Source organism: Schistocerca cancellata, chromosome 9 (genome assembly GCF_023864275.1).
Source record: "Schistocerca cancellata isolate TAMUIC-IGC-003103 chromosome 9, iqSchCanc2.1, whole genome shotgun sequence".
Classification (NCBI taxonomy): domain Eukaryota; kingdom Metazoa; phylum Arthropoda; class Insecta; order Orthoptera; family Acrididae; genus Schistocerca; species Schistocerca cancellata.
In genome coordinates this window covers 5889546-5913821 of record NC_064634.1, presented here as the reverse complement: position 1 = coordinate 5913821, position 24276 = coordinate 5889546, and the positions used below count along the sequence as shown (strand labels likewise).

The window sequence follows — 24276 nt, the reverse complement described above, 5'->3', positions numbered from 1 at the left end:
GATTAATATTTTATTTATTCACCTGATAGGTCTGGGTTACAGATGTGTTTGTAAAATATAGGCTGTAGTCCTCATTAGTTAAATGAACTTTACTGTCGAAAACACTTATTTAATTGAAATTCAATTATGCATCATAAGTTCTTCCATTAATATGTGAAACAATTTTGGTATTAGTCAAATGAGTTGGTCACCAATGAAGCCTGTTGTTCTATTATGATCTATAGTTATGATAGATCCTCAGTTCATGGTAGAAAAATATGCGGTGATGAATTCAATTCGTTTCAACATTTGAAGTATTGATTTCTTGCAGGAATCATAAATTACAGTTTAAGAATGATTGTATGCTATCTATTAAATCAGGAAGCCACCAGCAGTGTTGTGTCTTGTAATAAACACACCTTAATGGCTTACGTATACTCATAATAAGTCTATAAAACTTTTATGTTTCTCTTTTTGTCCGTGCTTCTCCAAAATTGGTAAATAAATTTTCATGGGATTTTCGCAGGAAACATTAGCGTAGCTTGGGGCACCATATGGGTTTTGTTTCATCAAAATCGGACGACGGAAAGAAAAGATAATTAAAAGTTTTATCCATCCTTCCATATTAATATTATAAATGCGACGTAATTCTGTGTGTTAGGTTTTCACGACGAACCCGATTAATTGATTTCGACGAAATTTGGTGCGAGTGCAGACTCAAATGTAACTGTGCCCTGGTTAACAGGAGCAATGCAAGGACTTCCTTGCATGAAGATCTTCAGGTCACTCTGAACAACAATGCGACAGAGAGTCGTAAGGATAAGCACTCTCTATGCTTTTCTAGAGTGCTGTGACAGTTATAGCCCCCGAGGCAGGTGTTCCCCTCGGTTCTCGTACTCTGTCGTCATTGTTTCTGTGTAAATGTCTGACTGACGGTCGGGTGTCGGTCCGCTCCCCCCCCCCCCCCCCCCCATCCCCACGCTACGGCCCCGAGAGCCAGTATTTCTTGTCAGGTGGCTGACTCACCAACGACTTTCTGAGTGACAGAATGATAGTACTGTGTGCTGTCCCAGGGTGGGATGTTCCAGTGTGAGAATGCCTTGCCACCTACGCTGGAACAAACGAAGTCATTTATTATTACAATTAAAAAAGTGCACATGTCCTATTGATTAGAAAGGATCAAAGTGTAGCTTCAACTATACAACCTTCTAAAGGAATGATGCGTGAGCACAAAACTAACCCAACCAGAAACCAAATACCAACACAAGTATAAGGAATTGTGTGGTTCCTGGGCAAATTCACAGGCAGCTTGCACTTAAATTACACATCTACTTTCCAAGAAGATCACAATATCTTAATTTGTAATTTTCACACACTCAATGCATTAACAGTTCTTTCCTAAAGCCCAAATCTGTTTTGGACACAATATCTGTAGAAACACAACTGCTTGACCAAATGACTGCCAAAGTAATTTTACTGTCAGTTATTACGCTTTTTAGTCTTTTTAACCAAAATTTAAAATTCAAATGTACTAAATCGTGAAGGTTCTAAAATCATTTAGAATAAGGATAGGCCTGGACATGGCTCTGCATCTCGAACGTGGTCTTGACACTAACCAAGCTGAACAGATTCAAAGCAGTGGTTGGGTTGTGGTTCAACATTGCCCATCTCTTAACAAGACAACGCAGATCAGCATTAGCTGAAATCTGCAAAAGAATTCACATAATGAAATAATAGGCGACCAGTTGCATGTAAGAGATTTGGTTTCTTGACCGATTTTGGGCACTTAGTGCCCTTCATCAGAAGGTTATGCCTATCGCATTATTTGTGTCAATAATAAAGTCATTAATAAAATTAATTTTCTGATATGCAACTGCTTGTTTATTATTTCATTATATGTATAATACTGCCGTTGCTGAAGATGGACGAAATACTTAAAAGAATTCATGTTAATATCACAAAACAATAATATTAGACCTCAGAGGAAACAGCTTGGGATGCAGTCACCTGTTGTGACCTCCACATTAATGACTCACCAACTAAACCCTCGCCGCGCGGGGTTAGCCGAGCGGTCTGAAGGCGCTGCAGTCTTGGACTGCGCGGCTGGTCCCGGCGGAGGTTCGAGTCCTCACTCGGGCATGGGTGTGTGTGTTTGTCCTTAGGATAAGTAGTGTGTAAACTTAGGGACTGACGACCTTAGCAGTTAAGTCCCATAAGATTTCACACACACGTTTGAACTAAACCCTCTTAAGGTAATAATTTCCTAAATAAAACATGCAGTAGCACTGGTAAAACTCTTCTGGTGGCTTTCCTTAGTTTGCCAAATAAACCACTCGCTCACGGTCGACCAGTACCACCCAGTAACATGGTTCAAATGGCTCTGAGCACTGTGGGACTTAACTTCTGAGGTCATCAGTCCCCTAGAACTTAGAACTACTTAAACCTAACTAACCTAAGGACATCACACACATCCATGCCCGAGGCAAATTTCGAACCTGCCACCGAAGCGGTCGCGCGGTTCCAGACTGTAGCGCCTGGAACCGCTCGGCCACTCAGGCCGGCCCCAGTAACATGTTCACATTAGAATTCATTCAGGCAGGGCACGGATTAGCTAAACTCAAATGATGTACCAGCAGTCCACTTCGAAGACACCATATAGTATAGCTGCGATGCCTAAATCAGTCCTGGGGCGGAGTGTATATTTCAGAGGGGTTGATGATGCAGACTCCAAATTACATGGTGCAAAGTAGACTGTTAGGATAGGATAGAATGGACTGCACGAATGTAACTTCAGTCAATGTCCATTATTCGAAGTGCAGTTCCATAACAGTTTACACAAAAAGGAAGCAGAGTGCCGTCACGGTATAGTACCTTATAGTTCACTGCTGCTAAACACACTGCGTTTCCCACATTTCTTAAGCAACCGCCACAACCTGTACTGTCTATCCTCGCACACTCCCACGCAAAACTCTGTCACGGTACAGACGGAGTTGGGTGGTGGCATCTAAGACAGCCGTCTCTCCCTCGCGTGCTGTGATCCCTCTCTCTCTCTCTCTCTCTCTCTCTCTCTTTCTCTCTCTCTCTCTCTGTGCTCGCCACTGCCTGAGCCCTCTCTCTCTCTCTCTCTCTCTCACTGGTTTGTCTCAGGCCAACAGGAATTCCACTCCCGTGCCAGCCTCCTCATCTCAGAACAACTCTGGCACCCAGCGTCCTCTGTTGTTTGCTGGATGTCTCCCAGTCTGTGTCTTCCTCTACCTGTTTACCCTCTGCAGCTCCTTCAAGTACCACGGAAGTTATTCCGCGATGTCTTAACACAACTCCTGTCATCTCACCCTTCTACTTATCAATGTCTTCCACATATTCGTCTCCTCGCCGAGACTGCTGTGAACTTTCTCGTTTTTTATTATCAGTCCACCTAATTTATCCTTGTATAGCACGACATCTCAAACTCTTTGATTCTCTTCTTTCCCGGTTTTCCCACCATGATTCATTTCCATACAATGCTGTACTCCAAATGCACGTACACAGAAATTTCTTCCTCAGATTAAATGCTATGTTTGATATACTAGTGGCCGGCCGGAGTGGCCGAGCGGTTAAAGGCGCTACAGTCTGGAACCGCACGACCGCTACGGTCGCAGGTTCGAATCCTGCCTCGGGCATGGATGTGATGTGCTTAGGATAGTTAGGTTTAAGTAGTTCTAAGTTCTAGGGGACTTATGACGACAGCAGTTGAGTCCCATAGTGCTCAGAGCCATTTTTTTTATATACTAGTAAACTTCTTTTGACCACGTGTGCCCTCTTTGCCAGCGATAGCCTTATGTCCATGTTGCTTCGTCTGTAATTTTGCCTCCACGGTGGCATAAATACTTAACTTGGTCTACTTCGTGGTTCCCAATTTTGATAAGTTTATCGCTGATCTCACTCTGCTATTTCTCGTTACTTTTGTCTTTCTCCAGTTTACTCTCAAGTCTCAATCCATAGTGTGTGCTCATCACGTCGTCAGTTCTATTCAACAGGTTCCGTAATTATTTATGAATTTCACTGAGAGTAACATCATCAGGCTACTTACGAGGGTGTGCTGAAAAGTAATGCCTCCAAATTTTATGTGAAAACTCTTAAACTTTGTAAATAAAAGTTACCAACATTCTGAATCTTTATTGGCCGTGTCTACCTTTTTGCACTCCTCTGCCACTAGAGGATTCCAAATTGCAGCGTGTACCGTGGCGGTGCGTTACGTGACTACTGTGTGTCGGTGAGTGGGAAACAGCGTGCTGTAACCGAGTTTCGAATTCGAGGAGTTGGTCCACTCATGCCGCATCCGCCAGGCCACAGACGAGCGCAGCGACGCGGGCAACAATCCGACACCTCGGGTTCACCGTGGCCGCTCACCCACCATACAGTCCCGACTGGGCCCCATCCGATTTTCATCTGTTTCCACGACTTAAAGAGCGCCTTAGAGGACTTCACTTGGACAGTGTTTAAGCGGCACAAACAGAGGTGAAGTTGTGGCTCCGTCAACAAAGTCAAACATCCTGCAGTGGTGATATCGGCATACCGGTATGTCGTTGGGTGATTATGCTGAGAAATACACTGACGTCCAAAATTAAAGCAACAAGCAGCTATTTCCCCGTTCTGTGTCTAATTCACAATACAGGGTGATTCAAAAAGAATACCACAACTTTAAAAATGTGTATTTAATGAAAGAAACATAATATAACCTTCTGTTATACATCATTACAAAGAGTATTTAAAAAGGTTTTTTTTTTACTCAAAAACAAGTTCAGAGATGTTCAATATGGCCCCCTACAGACACTCGAGCAATATCAACCCGATACTCCAACTCGTTCCACACTCTCTGTAGCATATCAGGCGTAACAGTTTGGATAGCTGCTGTTATTTCTCGTTTCAAATCATCAATGGTGGCTGGGAGAGGTGGGCGAAACACCATATCCTTAACATACCCTCATAAGAAAAAATCGCAGGGGGTAAGATCAGGGCTTCTTGGAGGCCAGTGATGAAGTGCTCTGTCACGGGCTGCCTGTCGGCCGATCCATCGCCTCGGGTAGTTGACGTTCAGGTAGTTACGGACAGATAAGTGCCAATGTGGTGGCGCTCCATCCTGCTGAAATATGAATTGTTGTGCTTCTCGTTCGAGCTGAGGGAACAGCCAATTCTCTAACATCTCCAGATACTGTAGTCCAGTTACAGTAGCACCTTCGAAGAAAAGGGGACCAAAAACTTTATTGGCTGAAATGGCACAGAAAACGTTCGCCTTAGGCGAGTCACGTTCATACTGAGTTGTTTCCCCCGGATTCTCAGTGACCCATATACAGACATTGTGACGGTTGACTTTCCCGTTAGTGTGGAAAGTTGCTTCATCACTAAACACAAGCTTTCTGTTGAGCGGTCGCCATCTTAGCATCAACTGACGCTGACGCCTAGTCAACAGCGCCTCAAGCGAACAAATGTACAACTAAATGAAACTTTATAGCTGCCTTAATTCGCCGACAGATAGTGCTTATCTCTGCCTTTTGTCATTGCAGGGTTTTAAATTCCTAAAGTTGTGGTATTCTTTTTGAATCACCCTGTATAACCGTACGAACTGTCAACATATGTCCGTAAGATCGTGTTCTGCACTGAAGGTTGGACTTCGATTAACGGCCAACCGTGCCAACGATGACGTCAGCGCACCTGTTAGGCGGGGTAGCGTTTGCCGAATAGTCGCACGTCCAGAGTCGCTGAGTGCGCAGTCACAGACGGTGCAGTGTGGCACAGGGAAGACGCCTGCCAGACTTTCTGCAGCGGAGTCGGAAATTGATGTCGCCCGATGGCTTAGTGTTAATCGCTCTGTTGTTTCTCGGATGTGGCGACAGTGTATAGAGAGCGGAACTGTACCGCGATGACCATGACTGGGCCGACCACGTGTGATATCAGAAAGAGAGGACCGTCATTTGGTTGTCTGGGAACGACGGTATCGCCTCAGTATTGCACGGCTGCTGGCATCTGACGTCGCAGCATCCCCTGGACGTGTTGTGACGAGGCAAACGGTGTAGACAATGTTTCGACAGAGTGGCCTTTACTGTCGGATACCTGCTGTGTGTGCACCTCTGACGCGTCTTCTCAAAAGGGAACTACACTACTGGCTATTAAAATTGCTCCACCACGAAGATGACGTGCTACAGACGTGAAATTTAACCCACAGGAAGAAGATGCTGTGATATGCAAATGATTAGCTTTTCAGAGCATTCATACAAAGTGGGAGCCGGTGGCGGCATCTACAACGTGCTGACATGAGGATAGTTTCCAACCGATTTCTCGTACACAAACAGCAGTTGACCGGCGTTGCCTAGTGAAACGTTGTTGTGATGCCTCGTGTAAGGAGGAGAAATGCGTACCATCACGTTTCCGACTCTGATAAAGGTCGGATTGTAGCCTATCGCGATTGCGGTTTATCGTATCGCGACACTGCTGCCCGCATTGGTCGAGATCCAATGACTGTTGGCAGAATATGGAATCGGTGGGTTCAGGAGGGTAATACGGAACGCCGTGCTGGATCCTAACGGCCGCGTATCACTAGCAGTCGAGATGACAGGCATCTTACCCGCATGGCATGGCTGTAACGGATCGTGCAGCCACGTGTCGATCCCTGAGTCAACAGATGGGGACGTTTGCAAGACAACAACCAATTGCACGGACAGTTCGACGACGTTTGCTGCAGCACGGACTGTCAGCTCGGAGACCGTGACTGCGGTTACCCTTGACGCTGCATCACAGACAGGAGCGCCTGCGATGGTGTACTGAACGACGAACCTGGGTGCACGAATGGCAAAACGTGATTTTTTCGGATGAATCCAAGTTCTGTTTACAGCATCGTGATGGTCGCATCCGTGTTTGGCGACATCGCGGTGAAATCGCATTGGAAGCGTGTATTCGTCATCGCCATACTGCCGTATCACCCGGCGTGATGGTGTGGGATGCCATTGGTCACACGTTTCGGTCAGGTCTTGTTCGCATTGACGGCACTTTGAACAGTGGACGTTACATTTCAGATGAGTTACGACCCGTGGCTCTACCCTTCATTCGATCCCTGCGAAACCGTACATTTCAGCAGGATAATGCACGACCGAATGTTGCAGGTCCTGTACGGGCCTTTCTGGATACAGAAAATGTTCGACTGCTGCCCTGGCCAGCACACTCTGCAGATCTCTCACCAACTGAAAACGTCTGGTCAATGGTGGCCGAGCAACTGGCTCGTCACAATACGCCAGTCACTACTCTTGATGAACTGTGGTATCGTGTTGAAGCTGCATGGGCAGCTGTACCTGTACACGCCATCCAAGCTCTTGTTTGACACAGTGCCCAGGCGTATCAAGGCCGTTATTACGGCCAGAGGTGGTTGTTCTGAGTACTGATTTCTCAGGATCTATGCACCCAAATTGCGTGAAAATGTAATCACATGTCAGTTATAGTATAATACATTTGTCCAATGAATACCCGTTTATCATCTGCATTTCTTCTTGGTGTAGCAGTTTTAATGGCCAGTAGTGTAAGTAGTGCGGAGTGGTCAACATGGCACGTGGAGAGTCGAACAGTGGGCCGGTGTTCTTTTAACAGATGAATCCCGATATGGTCTGGAGAGTGATGCCCGGCGGGTTCGCATCTGGAGGAAACTTGGTACTCGATTTCGGGACCCAAACACTGTGCAAAGAGACCGATATCGGTGAGGATCCCTAATGGTGTGGACAGGGATTATGTCAAGCACATGAACACCTCTTCACGAAATTGTACAGGTGAACAAGCAAGGCATAACTGCTGTGACGAGACCATGCGAGGTGCTGTGGGCCCACACGTCGTGCTGATGGACGGTAATGCTCGACTTCATAGAACACGAGTGGTTGACGTTTTCTTGGAAATGGAAGATACTGCACGCACTGCGTGGCCTGCTCGCTCTCCCGATTTGAATCCCTGGCAGCACGTCTGGGCTGCAGGAGGGACACGGGCTGCGTCACGCCAGCATCCTCCAACCACCCTCCGAGACTTACGAGCGGCTCCACAGGAAGAACGGGCGTTATTGCCTCAGCATGAGATTGATGACATCATTCACAGCATGCCCCGTCGTTGTCATGCCTGTATTGCCGCCAGAGATGGTCGCACCCCATACTGAGCACATTAGTGAGAAGTTAGAATGCTTGTGCAAAAACTTGGAAGAAACGAAGAACGTTTTTGTCTACAGTTATGCATTTTGCATTCGTTTACGATCTGTGTTCTTTACATCGTTTCTACTTTACTATCGCCTGTGTATACTGTTTTGGTGACAAAATAAACGCAACCTGGCAAAATTTCCCTTTGTTACTTTAATTTTGGACACCAGTGTATGTAGACATGAAAAATAAAGATGTAGAATGTTAATAACGTTTGCTCTATTTAAAAAGCTTTAAGAGTTTCCACATAAAAAATTCGGAGGCGTTCCTCTTGAGCAGGCAGACCCTCATATAGTTGATATCTTTTCATCCAGAGTTTTTATCCCTCTCCCGATTATTTCTTTTATCCCCTTAATTTGTTATTAGATTTGAGTATTGAACAGGACGGGCGAAAGACTGCAGCCCTGTTTTACGTTTCTCTCTCTCTCTTTTTTTTTTTTTTTTTTTTTTTTTTTTTTACTTCAGTCTTGCTTCCATTACCAAGCACAACTTCAGTTCAGGAGTGCCTCTCTGGTGCCATTACCTTTCCTAAAGCCAACCTGATCGTCGTCTAAGAGATGTTCAGTTCCCTTTTGCATTCTTTTGTGTGCTAGTGTAGTCAGCGCCTCGGATGCGTGAGCCGGTAAGCTGATTCTGCGATAGTTCTCGCTGTTATCTGCCCTTGCTGTATTCGGGATTGTGTGGATAACATTCTGCTTAACGCCTGATGATATATCTCTAGACGTACAAACCAATGAAGAGTCATTTCGTCGCAAATTCTTCAATGATTTTAGAAAATTCGTAGGAGTGTTATCGACGTCTTTCGCCTCATACAGGGTGTTACAAAAAGGTACGGCCAAACTTTCAGGAAACATTCCTCATACACAAATAAAGAAAAGATGTTATATGGACATGTGTCCGGAAACGCTTAATTTCCATGTTAGAGCTCATTTTAGTTTCGTCAGTATGTACTGTACTTCCTCGATTCACCGCCAGTTGGCCCAACTGAAGGAAGGTAATGTTGACTTCGACTCATTGCTCTACAGTACTAGCATCAAGCACATCAATACGTAGCATCAACAGGTTAGTGTTCATCACGAACGTGGTTTTGCAGTCAGTGCAATGTTTACAAATGCGGAGTTGGCAGAGGCCCATTTGATGTATGGATTAGCACGGGGCAATAGCCGTGGCGCGGTACGTTTGTATCGGGACAGATTTCCAGAACGAAGGTGTCCCGACAGGAAGATGTTCGAAGCAATTGATCGGCGTCTTAGGGAGCACGGAACATTCCAGCCTATGACTCGCGACTGCGGAAGACCTAGAACGACGAGGACACCTTCAATGGACGAGGCAATTCTTCGTGCAGTCGACGATAACCCAAATGTCAGCGTCAGAGAAGTTGCTGCTGTGCAAGGTAACGTTGACCACGTCACTGTATGGAGAGTGCTACGGGAGAACCAGTTGTTTCCGTACCATGTACAGCGTGTGCAGGCACTATCAGCAGCTGGTTGGCCTCCACGGGTACACTTCTGCGAATGGTTGATCCAACGATGTGTCAATCCTCATTTCAGTGCAAATGTTCTCTTTACGGATGAGGCTTCCTTCCAACGTGATCAAATTGTAAATTTTCACAATCAACATGTGTGGGCTGACGAGAATCCGCACGCAATTGTGCAATCACGTCATCAACACAGATTTTTTGTGAACGTTTGGGCAGGCATTGTTGGTGATGTCTCGATTGGGCCCCATGTTCTTCCACCTACGCTCAATGGAGCACGTTATCATGATTTCATACGGAATACTCTACCCGTGCTGCTAGAACATGTGCCTTTACAAGTACGACACAACATGTGGTTCATGCACGATGGAGCTCCTGCATATTTCAGTCGAAGTGTTCGTACGCTTCTCAATAACAGATTCGGCGACCGATGGATTGGTAAAGGCGGACCAATTCCATGGCCTCCACGCTCTCCTGACCTCAACCCTGTTGACTTTCATTTATGCCGGCATTTGAAAGCCCTTGTCTACGCAACCCCGGTACGAAATGTAGAGAGTCTTCGTGCTCGTATTGTGGACGGCTGTGATACAATACGCCATTCTCCAGGACTGCAACAGCGCATCAGGGATTCCATGCGACGGAGGGTGGATGCATGTATCCTCGCTAACGGAGGACAGTTTGAACATTTCCTGTAACAAAGTGTTTGAAGTCACGCTGGTACGTTCTGTTGCTGTTTGTTTCCATTCCACGATTAATGTGATTTGAAGAGAAGTAATAAAATGAGCTCTAACATGGAAAGTAAGCGTTTCCGGACACTTGTCCACATAACTTTTTTTTTCTTTGTGTGTGAGGAATGCTTCCTGAAAGTTTGGTCGCACCTTTTTGTAACATCCTGTATGATCGTATGTCTTTCAAAGCTCTGTTAAACTCTCACCCAAATAAGGTGTCCCTTATGTCTTTCATATGGAGTCCCATTTTTTTCTGCCGTTGCTGCATTAGACAGTTCCTTCCCCTTGTAGAGGATTTCGGTGTGCTCTTGCCACCTATCCGCTTTCTCCCTTACTTTTTACAGTGTAATTTCTCTAGCAGCGATAGTGTGACCCTTTTGCATTTCATTTCACTGAATGTTGTTTTGGCTTTTGTAAAAATCTGGTCTTCCGACGACCATTTTCTTCGATTTCTTCACATTTTTCCTGTAGTCTTTTCGCCTTCGTTTTCCTGTATTTGCTATTTATTTCATTCCGTAGAGGTTTACCTTGCTGTTATTCACTGAGAATATTTGTATTTCTTTCTTTAATCGACCAACTGAAGAATTGCTTCTGTTATTCAAGGTTTCTGCGGTAGCTCTATTTGACTCGCGAGTTTACTACAGAGTTGGAATTTCCATTTTTGCATATGTCCATTCCCCTTTAACTGAACTACCAACTGCGGTATCCATTACCGCTGTGTCTACAGCGTCATAGAACTTCCTATGCACCTCATAATTCCTCAGAACTTCAGTATCCCATTTTTTTCCTTGATGATCCTTCCGGACGATTTTTTCTCAAACTTCAGCCTATTCTTCTTCATTATTAAACTGTAATGTGAATCTGTATCTGCTCCTGGGTGCGCCTTAGTATCAAGCATCTGATTTCAGAACCTCTGCCCCAACGTGATGTGACCCATCAGGAAGGTCTCCGTGTCTCAATCCCTTTTCGACGTATACTTCCTTTTCTTGTGATTTTTGGACAGTGTATTCGCTACTGAAAGTTCAAATTTATTGTAGATCTTTTTTAGTTTTTCTCCTCTCTCATTCCCATTACCAAGTCCATATTTTCCCGTAACTCTTGTGTTCCTTCCTCTACTACTGGGCTCCAATCCACCAAGGCTTATTAGATATTCATCTCCCTTTACGACTGAATTGCATGTTAAATATCCTTTCTCTAAGTCTTAATTTCTGATTCAGTCGTCTGCATGTATAACAGAACTATTGTTGTTGGCGTTGCTTTACTGTTGATTAGTATGAGAGTAAGTCTAGCACTGAACAGTCGAAGAAAAAATCACTATCTGCCCTCCCTCCCTTCCTAGTTATGACGAATCCTACTCCTGTTACACCATTTTTTGCTGCTGCTGCTGATATTGTCCTATATTCGTCTGACCAGAAATACTTGCGTTCTTTTCATTTCAATTCACTGCCCAGTACTGTATGCAGTTTGAGCCACTGAAATTCTCTTTGCGGGCTTTCTAGCTTCCCCACTTTAACGTTTCTTTTACTTAATGGGCCTGGAGATAGCGGTGAAGTGCTGAGTGTCCCAGCCCATCTTTCCTGACCTCTTGTTTGATAATGTACCGGTACAGTATTTCTGGCTCAGGTGAAACGTCCACCAAACAGGGTCCTTAATACACGAAATTCCCAATAATGCGAATAGGTAATTGTTCGCACAGGTTATACGTGGCCAAAATGTTCACCTGACTGCCGAAAACACACATCTCTTCCTATTGTAAAAGTCTTAAGTCATAGATTATAAAGGAATAATTATACAGGGTTATCCAGCTGCCCTTACCCATGTCGTTGTATGCAACCGCACTGCACCTGTATCAGGGACGGTACCCAGACAGGCGAAAGGCACGTAATCGATATACTGTAAGTCCCGTCTCAGAGCTTTGGGTGACTGTTAGCAAACGGAATCATACAAGGGAAGCTTCCTGGCAGATTAAAACTGTGTGCAGGACCGAGACTCAACTCGGGACGTTTGCCTTTCGCGGGCAAGTGCTCTACCATCTGAGCTACCCAAGCACGACTCACGATCCGCCCTCACAGCTTCAATTCTGCCAGGATGGTAGAACCTTTGCCCGTGAGAGGAAAAGATCCTGAGTTCGATTCTCAGTCCGTCTCACAGTTTAAATCTGCCAGGGATTTATATATCAGCGCACACTCTGATGCAGAGTGAAAATTTCATTGAAGATATACCTTACTTCTGCCGTACAAAGCCACGTGTTTCCAATGTTTCTTCGTGTAATTACCGGTGTAGTCATACGGGTTTTGGATGTCTCTCCAAGTTTATTCCATTTATAGTACTTAATCTTTCATAAATGGTCCAAAAGGTTGCCTTATACAGTGTGTCGTCGTGTTAACATGCTGAAGTAGTCTCATGAACAAAATTTACGCAATGAGTCTACCTTACCAGTAATTCTGCGACATTTTGGCAATGTGCTTCACGTCTCCAGAGCGAACTTACCAACAACACTGTTGTGGCACGTGGGGTTGCATAAAATGACATCGGAAGGGGAACTGAACCAGCCTGCGTCATTATTATTTCGCATAGTATTCTTCAAGTTAGCGAATATGTTGCATTGCATGTAAGAAACTAAAAGTTAGCCGGCCAGTGTGGCCGAGCGGTTCTAGGCGCTTCAGTCTGGAACCGCGCGACCGCTACGGTCGCAGGTTCGAATCCTGCCTCGGGCATGGATGTGTGTGCTGTCCTTAGGATAGTTAGGTTTAAGTAGTTCTAAGTTCTAGGGGACTGATGACCTCAGATGTTAAGTCCCATAGTGCTCAGAGCCATTTGAACCATTTGCACTAAAAGTTAACACAGTTGCCCATACTTTCTCAAAACATGAAGGTAAATGAATAGTTACTAGAATAACACCCTGCAGTGTACAGTCTGAAAGTAAGTAATGCAAGCAGTGCGACTTGTAATCCCTGGCTAACTTTTAAATAATTGTTTCACTGTTGATAACAATTTCTTTTGAATGTCTGACCTGGCACTACCAAAAGCATAAAGCCAGTCTCGTGCGATTACAATACAGTGGCTGACTTGTACATAATGTAAATCAAATCTTCTTTAAACAGTGATGGCCTCCAGATGTCCTCTTCCCGTGAGACAACTGTGACGTCCCTCACACTGCACACACCTACGGCCATGTACTGCGTCCCCATCGAGTCGAATTACTGCGTGGTGCCTCGTAAATCTACCACAATTACTTTCAATCAAATTAGTATATTAAGATTATCCCCCACGTCTAGCTTTAATTCCATCGCTCAGTAAACATTTTTCCACATCGCCCGAGACTTACATGAGGGTCACTTCAAAAGAAATGCACACTATTTTTTAAAATCCATCTTTTATTCTACATGTTTGAAAGTTTTACAGTGTGTACATACGTCGTTTAGGAACAATATTATCATTTCTCCACCTAATTTCCATCACTCTCAACTGCCTTACGCCATCTTGGAACCAGCGCCTGTATACCCGAACGGTAAAATTCTGGACCAACCTGTTAGAGCCACTGTTTGGCAGCGTGTACAAGGGAGTCACACCATCTTCAAACCTTGTTCTACGAAGAGAGTCTTTTAGTTTCCCAAAGAGGTGATAGTCACATGGAGCCAGGTCAGGACTCTACGGCGGGTGTTTCACTGTTGTCCATCCGAGTTTTGTGATCGCTTCCACGGTTTTTTGACTGACATGTGGCCGTGCATTGTCGTGCAACAGCAAAACATCCTGCTTTTTCTGATGTGGTCGAACACGACTCAGTCGAGCTTGAAGTTTCTTCAGTGTCATCACATATGCATCAGAATTTATGGTGGTTCCACTTGGCATGATGTCCACAAGCAGGAGTCCTTCGGAATCGAAAACCACCGTAGCCATAACTTTTCCAGAAGGTGTGGTTTTGAATTTTTTTTTCTTAGGTGAATTTGCACGATGCCATTCCATTGATTGCCTCTTCATCTCTGGTGAAAAATGATGGAGCCATGTTTCATCACCTGTCGCAATTCTTCTAAGAAATTCATCTCCACCATTCTCGTACTTTTCCAAAAGTTCGCTGCATACCGTTTTTCTTGTTTCTTTGTGAGCCACTGTCAACATCCTGGGAACCCACCTGGCACAAACCATTTCTTTTTTTTTAAATCCTATGGGACTTAACTGCTAAGGTCATCAGTCCCTAAGCTTACACACTACTTAACATAAATTATCCTAGGGACAAACACACACGCCCATGTTCGAGGGAGGACTCGAACCTCCACCGGGACCAGCCACACAGTCCATGACTGCAGCGCCCTATACCGCTCGGCTAATCCCGCGCGGCAAACCTTTTTTAACGCCAACACGAACACTTTCAGTATTCCGCAAACACTTCCTTCCCCTGTCCCAACGTAGCGTGACAGTTCGTTCACTGTGATGCGTCTGTCAGCAGTCACCAATTGGTTAACTCTCTGCACATGGTCTGGAGTGTGTGCAGTACGAGGCCTGCCGCTGCGAGGACAATCCTCAATATTGCCGTGCCTCCTGTCATCGCGTAACCTGCTTGCCCACCGACTAACTGTACTGCGATCGACACCGGCATCTCCATACACCTTTTTCAACCTCTTGTGGATGTTTCCCACTGTCTCATTTTCACAGCACAGGAATTCTATGACAGAACGTTGCTTCTGACGAACGTCAAGTGTAGCAGCCATCTTGAAGACATGCTGTGATGGCGCCACTCACGGGAACAGGTTGAACTAAGTTTGAACACAAGGAGGAAGGATGTATCTACACACTGTAAAACTTTCACACGTGCAGAATGAAAACTGTATTTTTACAAAAATTGTGTGCATTTCTTTTGGAGTGACCCTGTTGTGTACATAGTTCTGCGTAGTCAGCGCGTACTCAACTTTCCCAATAGAGCGCGCCCCGCTAAGCACAACAGTGCAGGCGCAGCGCTCGTCTGTCTCCAACTACGAGATGGCGCTGCCTTAGAGACGGACCAAATTCTGCTTCCGCCGATCCGCGTATTAATATGTAACGCAGCCAGTGAGATTGCTGCTAATGTAGAACCTCTTCTCCTCGCAGATCACACTCGCGCAGTGATACCTGAATGCGCGAGGTATTATAACGAGTGTACAGACCTTTGATTAGTCAGTCTGTATTAATCTGCTTTATTGTGCATTTGTCTGTACCAGTCTATAGTCAAGTTTCAGTCTGCGCCTAATAAGATTACCATATTCCTGTACATAACCATGAATAGATATGTATAGACACTTTGTCAAGGATCAGAGATATGTGAGAATAACATTAATGTACCAAGACCAGAGGAACTTCTGATTGTCAATCGTAAATAGCATACAGAACCAAGTTAAGTAATTTTTATGCTGGTTATTATTTTAATAAATTTATGTGGAAATTAATCAAAGTTCTGTTTGAAGTTGGTCACCGTCAATCTCTAAGCGTGCAAGTGGCGTTTCTATCGTCTGACCTAACGGCAGAAGATAAACACGCCACGATAAGACCACGAGACGTATTGCTGACACTCGCCTACTTCGCTAGAGCGACAAGTCAAATAATCTGATGGTGTGTGTACCGAAGGTCTTACAGTACGCACCGCACAGACCCTTGTACTTTGCAGTAGGTAAAGAAAAAAAGGCCCTTGTTCAGCTGATGTTGTCAGACTGTCGCACTACCACGTTCAGACTTCAGACATTCCATGCTGCGAGAGATAGAATTTTACCTTTTCGTTCGTTGTTCAAGTTATTCAATCTTTTCCCTCGGTCATGTCCCCTCGGAAGCCCTTCCTGAATATCTGAATGGAGGTTAATCTGGCATCTTTTGACAATGGAGAGGCCATCACGAGACTTTCTCAGCCCCAGGACACACGGCATGTGCGTGCACGTTCTGTGACTTTAGGACTGTGATGTCCATTGCTACCGTGGCGTGAGGTGGCGCCCGTGAGTGGGGCGCCCAGTTGGGGGGTGCTGCTGGCCAACGTAACGTTAGCGACAGCCCCGGACGGTGCACAAGTCCCGCCCAATCACCCCCCCCCCCCCACTAACACCAATCCATATCCTAAGCTCCGCCCATGGTCTGCCGCATGTGCCAACATCAAAGTTGTTCGTATCACAGATATGCCAGCCATAAGAAGAGGGAAAATCAGTAGTTAGTACAAAATACAGTTTTTCCGGTACCATTGTGAAAAGAATTAGAAATACACTCCTGGAAATTGAAATAAGAACACCGTGAATTCATTGTCCCAGGAAGGGGAAACTTTATTGACACATTCCTGGGGTCAGATACATCACATGATCACACTGACAGAACCACAGGCACATAGACACAGGCAACAGGGCATGCACAATGTCGGCACTAGTACAGTGTATATCCACCTTTCGCAGCAATGCAGGCTGCTATTCTCCCATGGAGACGATCGTAGAGATGCTGGATGTAGTCCTGTGGAACGGCTTGCCATGCCATTTCCACCTGGCGCCTCAGTTGGACCAGCGTTCCTGCTGGACGTGCAGACCGCGTGCGACGACGCTTCATCCAGTCCCAAACATGCTCAATGGGGGACAGATCCGGAGATCTTGCTGGCCAGGGTAGTTGACTTACACCTTCTAGAGCACGTTGGGTGGCACGGGATACATGCGGACGTGCATTGTCCTGTTGGAACAGCAAGTTCCCTTGCCGGTCTAGGAATGGTAGAACGATGGGTTCGATGACGGTTTGGATGTACCGCGCACTATTCAGTGTCCCCTCGACGATCACCAGTGGTGTACGGCCAGTGTAGGAGATCGCTCCCCACACCATGATGCCGGGTGTTGGCCCTGTGTGCCTCGGTCGTATGCAGTCCTGATTGTGGCGCTCACCTGCACGGCGCCAAACACGCATACGACCATCATTGGCACCGAGGCAGAAGCGACTCTCATCGCTGAAGACGACACGTCTCCGTTCGTCCCTCCATTCACGCCTGTCGCGACACCACTGGAGGCGGGCTGCACGATGTTGGGGCGTGAGCGGAAGACGGCCTAACGGTGTGCGGGATCGTAGCCCAGCTTCATGGAGACGGTTGCGAATAGTCCTCGCCGATACCCCAGGAGCAACAGTGTCCCTAATTTGCTGGGAAGTGGCGGTGTGGTCCCCTACGGCACTGCGTAGGATCCTACGGTCTTGGCGTGCATCCGTGCGTCGCTGCGGTCCGGTCCCAGGTCGACGGGCACGTGCACCTTCCGCCGACCACTGGCGACAACATCGATGTACTGTGGAGACCTCACGCCCCACGTGTTGAGCAATTCGGCGGTACGTCCACCCGGCCTCCCGCATGCCCACTATACGCCCTCGCTCAAAGTCCGTCAACTGCACATACGGTTCACGTCCACGCTGTCGCGGCATGCTACCAGTGTTAAAGACTGCGATGGAGCTCCGTATGCCACGGCAAACTGGCTGACACTGACGGCGGCGGTGCACAAATGCTGCGCAGCTAGCGCCATTCGACGGCCAACACCGCGGTTCCTGGTGTGTCCGCTGTGCCGTGCGTGTGATCATTGCTTGTACAGCCCTCTCGCAGTGTCCGGAGCAAGTATGGTGGGTCTGACACACCGGTGTCAATGTGTTCTTTTTTCCATTTCCAGGAGTGTATGTTCATCGAATATGCGAGTTGAAAAATCATCAATGAGAATCAAAAATAAAAATGGTATTGACACTGTCTTTTTTATTTCATGAGCTTTCATCTGCACTATATCAAAGAAACTGATATTTGTTAACTGCAGTGAGCGCGAATTTCCGTCACCTCGCGTGGTGTAAGAAATTCTGTTGGGAAATATTATTTGTTAGTATCGCCAAGTATGCTGTCCATTATCTCGATTGTCTAAAGTCAATGTTGTGCATATACAAGGCAAATTCGATGTCTTGGTTTGTTTCTGATTACCTCATTAAGACGAAAGAATATAAGAGTGAGATAATGCAGAAATGCGTAATGCAAGCAGTCAGATATTTATACTGTGACATTCTTCATTAATATTTGCCTGTGTAATGGGTGAATTTTTACTTGTGAACTCTTGTGACTGCTTGCTTATAGCACATACGAGATTACTTTGAGTTCTTCTTCAGTGTTTGAGAGCTTTAGAGCTGCCTATTGTTAAACACATGTACATAATTTCGTCAGTGTCATTCCAACACATCTTATCGTACTTTAATGTCTGTTAGATATCAGTTTTGACAGCAGTTGGCCACAACAGTCAAGATTAGGTACCTTGTGTATGATAGCTTTATTGAGAGTGCATATCTATGTTTCATTTTGACAGTATTACACAAACTGCTAAGAAGTACTAACAGCACAACACTGCTAGTATGAACAACCGTGGTAAAACAAAAAACGACGAACAAAAACACGACAGCGACGAGGACTACGAAAGATCATATTGATGCACTCTTGGTTGGTGTGGCGGTGGATAGGTGTGGAGGGGGGTAAATGGGCGGGGCTTGTGCAAATGTCCGGGGCTGTCACTAACGGTTCCTTGCTGACCGCCCGCCCGTGTTTCGCAGGCCGGCCGCCAGCCGGCGCTGCTGTCGCCGCTGCTGTCGCCGCTGCTGTCTCTGGCGGGCGGCGGGCAGGCCGGTCCGCGGCTGGTGCGCCAGCTGCGAGGCTACATCGACGCGGCCGTCGACACCGCGGCGCACAGCTCGACGCGCGGCCAGGAGCGCCACATCGCGCTCAGCTGGGAGCGCGCAGCCGACAGCGGCGACGACCCGGACAGGTGGGGGCCCTGGCGGACTCGCACTCTTTCACTTTTCTAATCTTGTTTGCTTTTATTTGGTCCCGAGCAGGACCCATTACACCAGATACATTTCCTGCACACAACGACGCAAAAAGTACTGACACACACAGTGGTTACGGTTACTACAAGCCACACCACAAGTTGGGAAACGGGGCCACATTTCCAGTAGTTTACTGTCGAGTTGAGATTTTCACAAATGTTTCATTTGTATCTTACAGAAACTAGCAGTACGGCAATAAACAACCTTTTAAACACGTCGCTAAGGGCAATCAAGTAATTTATAGCAATACAACATCATCATCATCATCATCATCATTTAAGACTGATTATGCCTTTCAGCGTTCAGTCTGGAGCATAGCCCCCCTTATACAGTTCCTCCATGATTCCCTATTCAGTGCTAACATTGGTGCCTCTTCTGATGTTAAACCTATTACTTCAAAATCATTCTTAACCGAATCCAGGTACCTTCTCCTCGGTCTGACCCGACTCCTCCTACCCTCTACTGCTGAATCCATGAGTCTCTTGGGTAACCTTGCTTCTCCCATGCGTGTAACATGACCCCACCATCTAAGCCTGTTCGCCCTGACTGCTACATCTATAGAGTTCATTCCCAGTTTTTCTTTGATTTCCTCATTCTGGACACCCTCCTGCCATTGTTCCCATCTACTAGTACCTGCAATCATCCTAGCTACTTTCATATCCGTAACCTCAACCTTGTTGATAAGGTAACCTGAATCCACCCAGCTTTCGCTCCCATACGACAAAGTTGGTCGAAAGATTGAACGGTGCACAGATAACTTAGTCTTGGTACTGACTTCCTTCTTGCAGAAGAGAGTAGATCGTAGCTGAGCGCTCACTGCATTAGCTTTGCTACACCTCGCTTCCAGTTCTTTCACTATGTTGCCATCCTGTGAGAATATGCATCCTAAGTACTTGAAACCGTCCACCTGTTCTAACTTTGTTCCTCCTATTTGGCACTCAATCCGTTTATATTTCTTTCCCACTGACATTACTTTCGTTTTGGAGATGCTAATCTTCATACCATAGTCCTTACATTTCTGATCTAGCTCTGAAATATTACTTTGCAAACTTTCAATCGAATCTGCCATCACAACTAAGTCATCCGCATATGCGAGACTGTTTATTTTGTGTTCACATATCTTAATCTCACCCAGCCAGTCTATTGCTTTCAACATATGATCCATAAATAATATGAACAACAGTGGAGACAGGTTGCAGCCTTGTCTTACCCCTGAAACTACTCTGAACCATGAACTCAATTTACCGTCAACTCTAACTGCTGCCTGACTATCCATGTAAAGACCTTTAATTGCTTGCAAAAGTTTGCCTCCAATTCCATAATCTTGTAGAACAGACAATAACTTCCTCCTAGGAACCCGGTCATATGCCTTTTCTACATCTATAAAGCATAGATACAATTCCCTGTTCCACTCATAACACTTCTCCATTATTTGCCGTAAGCTAAAGATCTGGTCCTGACAACCTCTAAGAGGCCTAAACCCACACTGATTTTCATCCAATTGGTCCTCAACTAATACTCGCACTATCCTTTCAACAATACCTGAGAAGATTTTACCCACAACACTGATTAAAGAGATAGCTCTGTAGTTGTTACAATCTTTTCTCTTTCCATGTTTAAAGATTGGTGTGATTACTGCTTTTGTCCAGTCTGATGGAACCTGTCCCAACTCCCAGGCCATTTCAATTATCCTGTGTAGCCATTTAAGACCTGACATTCCACTGTATTTGATGAGTTCCGACTTAATTTCATCCACCCCAGCCGCTTTATTGCACTGCAATCTATTGACCATTTTTTCCACTTCCTCAAATGTGATCCTATTTCCATCATCAATACAACAATGTAAAAAAAATTAAAAAAAAATCACAGAAGCTAGCAGTACGGCAATAAACTACCTTTTAAAAACACGCCAATCAAAGTATTCCAGAATGAGATTTTCACTCTGCAGCGGAGTGTGCGCTGATATGAAACTTCCTGGCAGATTAAAACTGTGTGCCGGACCGAGACTCGAACTCGGGACCTTTGCCTTTCGCGGGCAAGTGCTCTACCAACTGAGCTACCCAAGCACGACTCACGCCCCGTCCTCACAGCTGTGGCTAAGCCATGTCTCCGCAGTATCCTTTCTTTCAGGAGTGCTAGTTCTGCAAGGTTCGCAGAAGAGCTTCTGTAAAGTTTGGAAGGTAGGAGACGAGGTACTGGCAGAAGTAAAGCTGTGACGACGGGGCGTGAGTCGTGCTTGGGTAGCTCAGTTGGTAGAGCACTTGCCCGCGAAAGGCTAAGGTCCCGAGTTCGAGTCTCGGTCCGGTACACAGTTTTAATCTGCGAGGAAGTGCCCATAAAAGTAACTTATAGCAATACAAGAATTAAAAAAAAATTAAAGAACATTAGTAAACAGGCTACTAAAGTAAATACAGAACTTTGTTAATAAAGTACGGTGAGGTAGTGAAGCTACCAACACCGCCATTAAAAAGATCAAACAGGTCTCAGCAAACACACGATTAATGGCAATAAAAGGATTTTACAAACTTGGAGGAATTTAGAATTTTTTAAAACAAAAGTGTCCTGGAATGTCATTAGAACATAACAGATATGACGGACCCGTGTAAGGCGGCCACAAATCACCCACTCAGGGATGCTCAGGCTAGACAGAATACTGACCAGTTTAAATACGCCGGTAAACACAATTTCCACTCTCAGGCTGGTCACTGCACCGACTTTTAGCCAGCGAAAACTTGTACTAAGATGGCTTAACTTGCTGACAGAATTAGAGCTAACCTCGTGCAAGGAAACATTACACCACACAGTCCTGAATGAGCGACCACATGATCAACCAACAAGAAGCACGAATTTACTCATAACACACGACAGAATAGCGAAACAATTAAACTACCAAAACTACACCTCCCATCGGACAGTAACGACAGGAGGAGGAAAGATCGCTGTCTTCAATTACACCGCTGCCGGGGACAGGAAACCCGATTGCCGGAGGCCACAAGGCAGAAGAGACGCTGGTTACGCAAACTTATTACTTAATGATTAAACCTTCCACGAACTTAACTTGCAATTATGCTCGAACAGGCAGAACACGACCTCCGATGGCAAGGATCCACACATCCGACCGCGCACGCGTCGCCAGCGTACCCAACACGCCACGGTCACGCGACAACACGCTCTGTCACCGGAGTTCACGTCTTCTCTGCAACGTTGACGGGTAGTGACCGCTCCTTCATGTTAGCTGTCTCCTTCTAAACTCCAGTGTTGAAACGGAGGACTTAAAGAAGCTTGTTAACGTCCCACCAAGGCGAAATGAACAGCAACTACTCGTGGGGCGATTCTGTATACAGCCAACACGCGGAGAGCTCTTCCGCCAACTCGACCCGCAAGTTACACACAGCCGACATACATCTCGTGGCGACTCGGTACAACCGACCACGCCTGCTTCGCGCTGGAGAGCCACACTGCCCTCCCGTGTCCACCACACTCCCCCACGCAACACCCGTCCTTCCGCGCCACCACACGAGGTTACAACCGGGCAAAGACCTCACTTCCTCCATAGCAGTTTCCTGGAAGCCAAAACGCAGATATCGCTAGCAGAGGGAAAAGACAACCAAGCAGTCACTTAATGACAGACAACATATCAAACAAACATGTCAGGGGAAGAAAAGGAAAACCAATGCAATCTAAACACGAGGCGTAGCACGAGTCGATACACGGCTCAAGTACATTCGTCTTATTTCGTTACAAGATATAAAGCATAGTCGAACAAGTAAATTAGTCTCCCCACACCATTACAATAAAAGCCACGAAATCCATACATGTAATAAACGCGGATCTATTTGTGTAGCCGGCCGAAGTGGCCGTGCGGTTCTAGGCGCTGCAGTCTGGAACCGTGTGACCGCTACGGTCGCAGGTTCGAATCCTGCCTCGGGCATGGATGTGTGTGATGTCCTTAGGTTAGTTAGGTTTAACTAGTTCTAACTTCTAGGGGACTAATGACCTCAGAAGTTGAGTCCCATAGTGCTCAGAGCCATTTTTTTTGTATTTGTGTGTGTATGTATGTATGTTTGTTGCACATGTGCTCCTAAACCTCTGGATCGACTTCAATGAAACTTGATACACGTGTCACTTACTGTCTGCATAGAGCCACTGTGGGTTTAAGACCCACCTAACACTCAAAAATTTATGTGTGTTTGTGGGGGTGGGGGGGAGGGGAGCTCACGACACGTAAATAGTCAGTCTATATTGATCCAGTGTTTGAGAATGAGAGCTTTTGTTGACTTGCAACGTACTTTACACATAATTTCAAACCTTTGCGAAACTTTTTCTTGCTCAAGTCCCCCCCCCCCCCCCAAAAAAAAACTATGAATGGAAAAAAGTTTATCACTTTCTACTTTTTTCTGTTTATGTAATTAAAGTGCTGCATGAGACATACCCTTTTAATCGATTGCATCTTTACTGCTGCACCTATTTGCAACACATTTTGCAAACACTGTTCACATATAACATATACCACTGAATGTACTTGAAAAAATGTATCATTGTACGCCACATATTTCAGGTAGACCACAGATTCTACAGTTGCAGTGCACTTGCTCTGTTTTCTGTATGCCTCTGTCTCTCCATGTGTCAGGGATGGCTCCCATAACCCAGAGTAGACTCGAGTAACTGTTTGAGTGTGGATCCGCCACGCGCTGCGTGCGGAGCGATGTTGGGATGCGGATCCACAATATGCTTCGTCCAGGTCGATCTGCCACGCATAATAGCCAGAGTGATGTTGGGATGCAGATCCACAATATACCACATCCGGGATAGGGTTTGAAGGTGGGTCTGTTGTGCATTATATCCAGAGCGATGTTCAGAGGCAGATCCACAACACGTCACATCTGGAATGGAGCTGGAAGGTGCACCAACCACACATTACATCCGGATATGTATTCTATGTTCGAAGTTGGATCCACCAATGGGAGGACCGGGTCATGGGAGCCGTCCACATCACATGCACAGACACACACATACAGAAAACAGAGCAAGCGCACTGCAGCTGTAGGGTATGTGGGTGGAGGGGCTGGAT

The 24276-nt window shown here is 45.9% G+C and overlaps 1 protein-coding gene across 1 annotated transcript in view; it reads left to right on the top strand.

Moving 5' to 3' along the window:
• Nucleotides 1-24276, top strand: part of LOC126100685 (uncharacterized) — a 147209-nt gene that overhangs the window by 73076 nt on the left and 49857 nt on the right. Inside the window, exon 4 of the mRNA XM_049911302.1 lies at nt 18933-19144. Coding sequence (XP_049767259.1) covers nt 18933-19144 — 212 coding nt within the window. The remainder of the gene's footprint in view (nt 1-18932; nt 19145-24276) is intronic.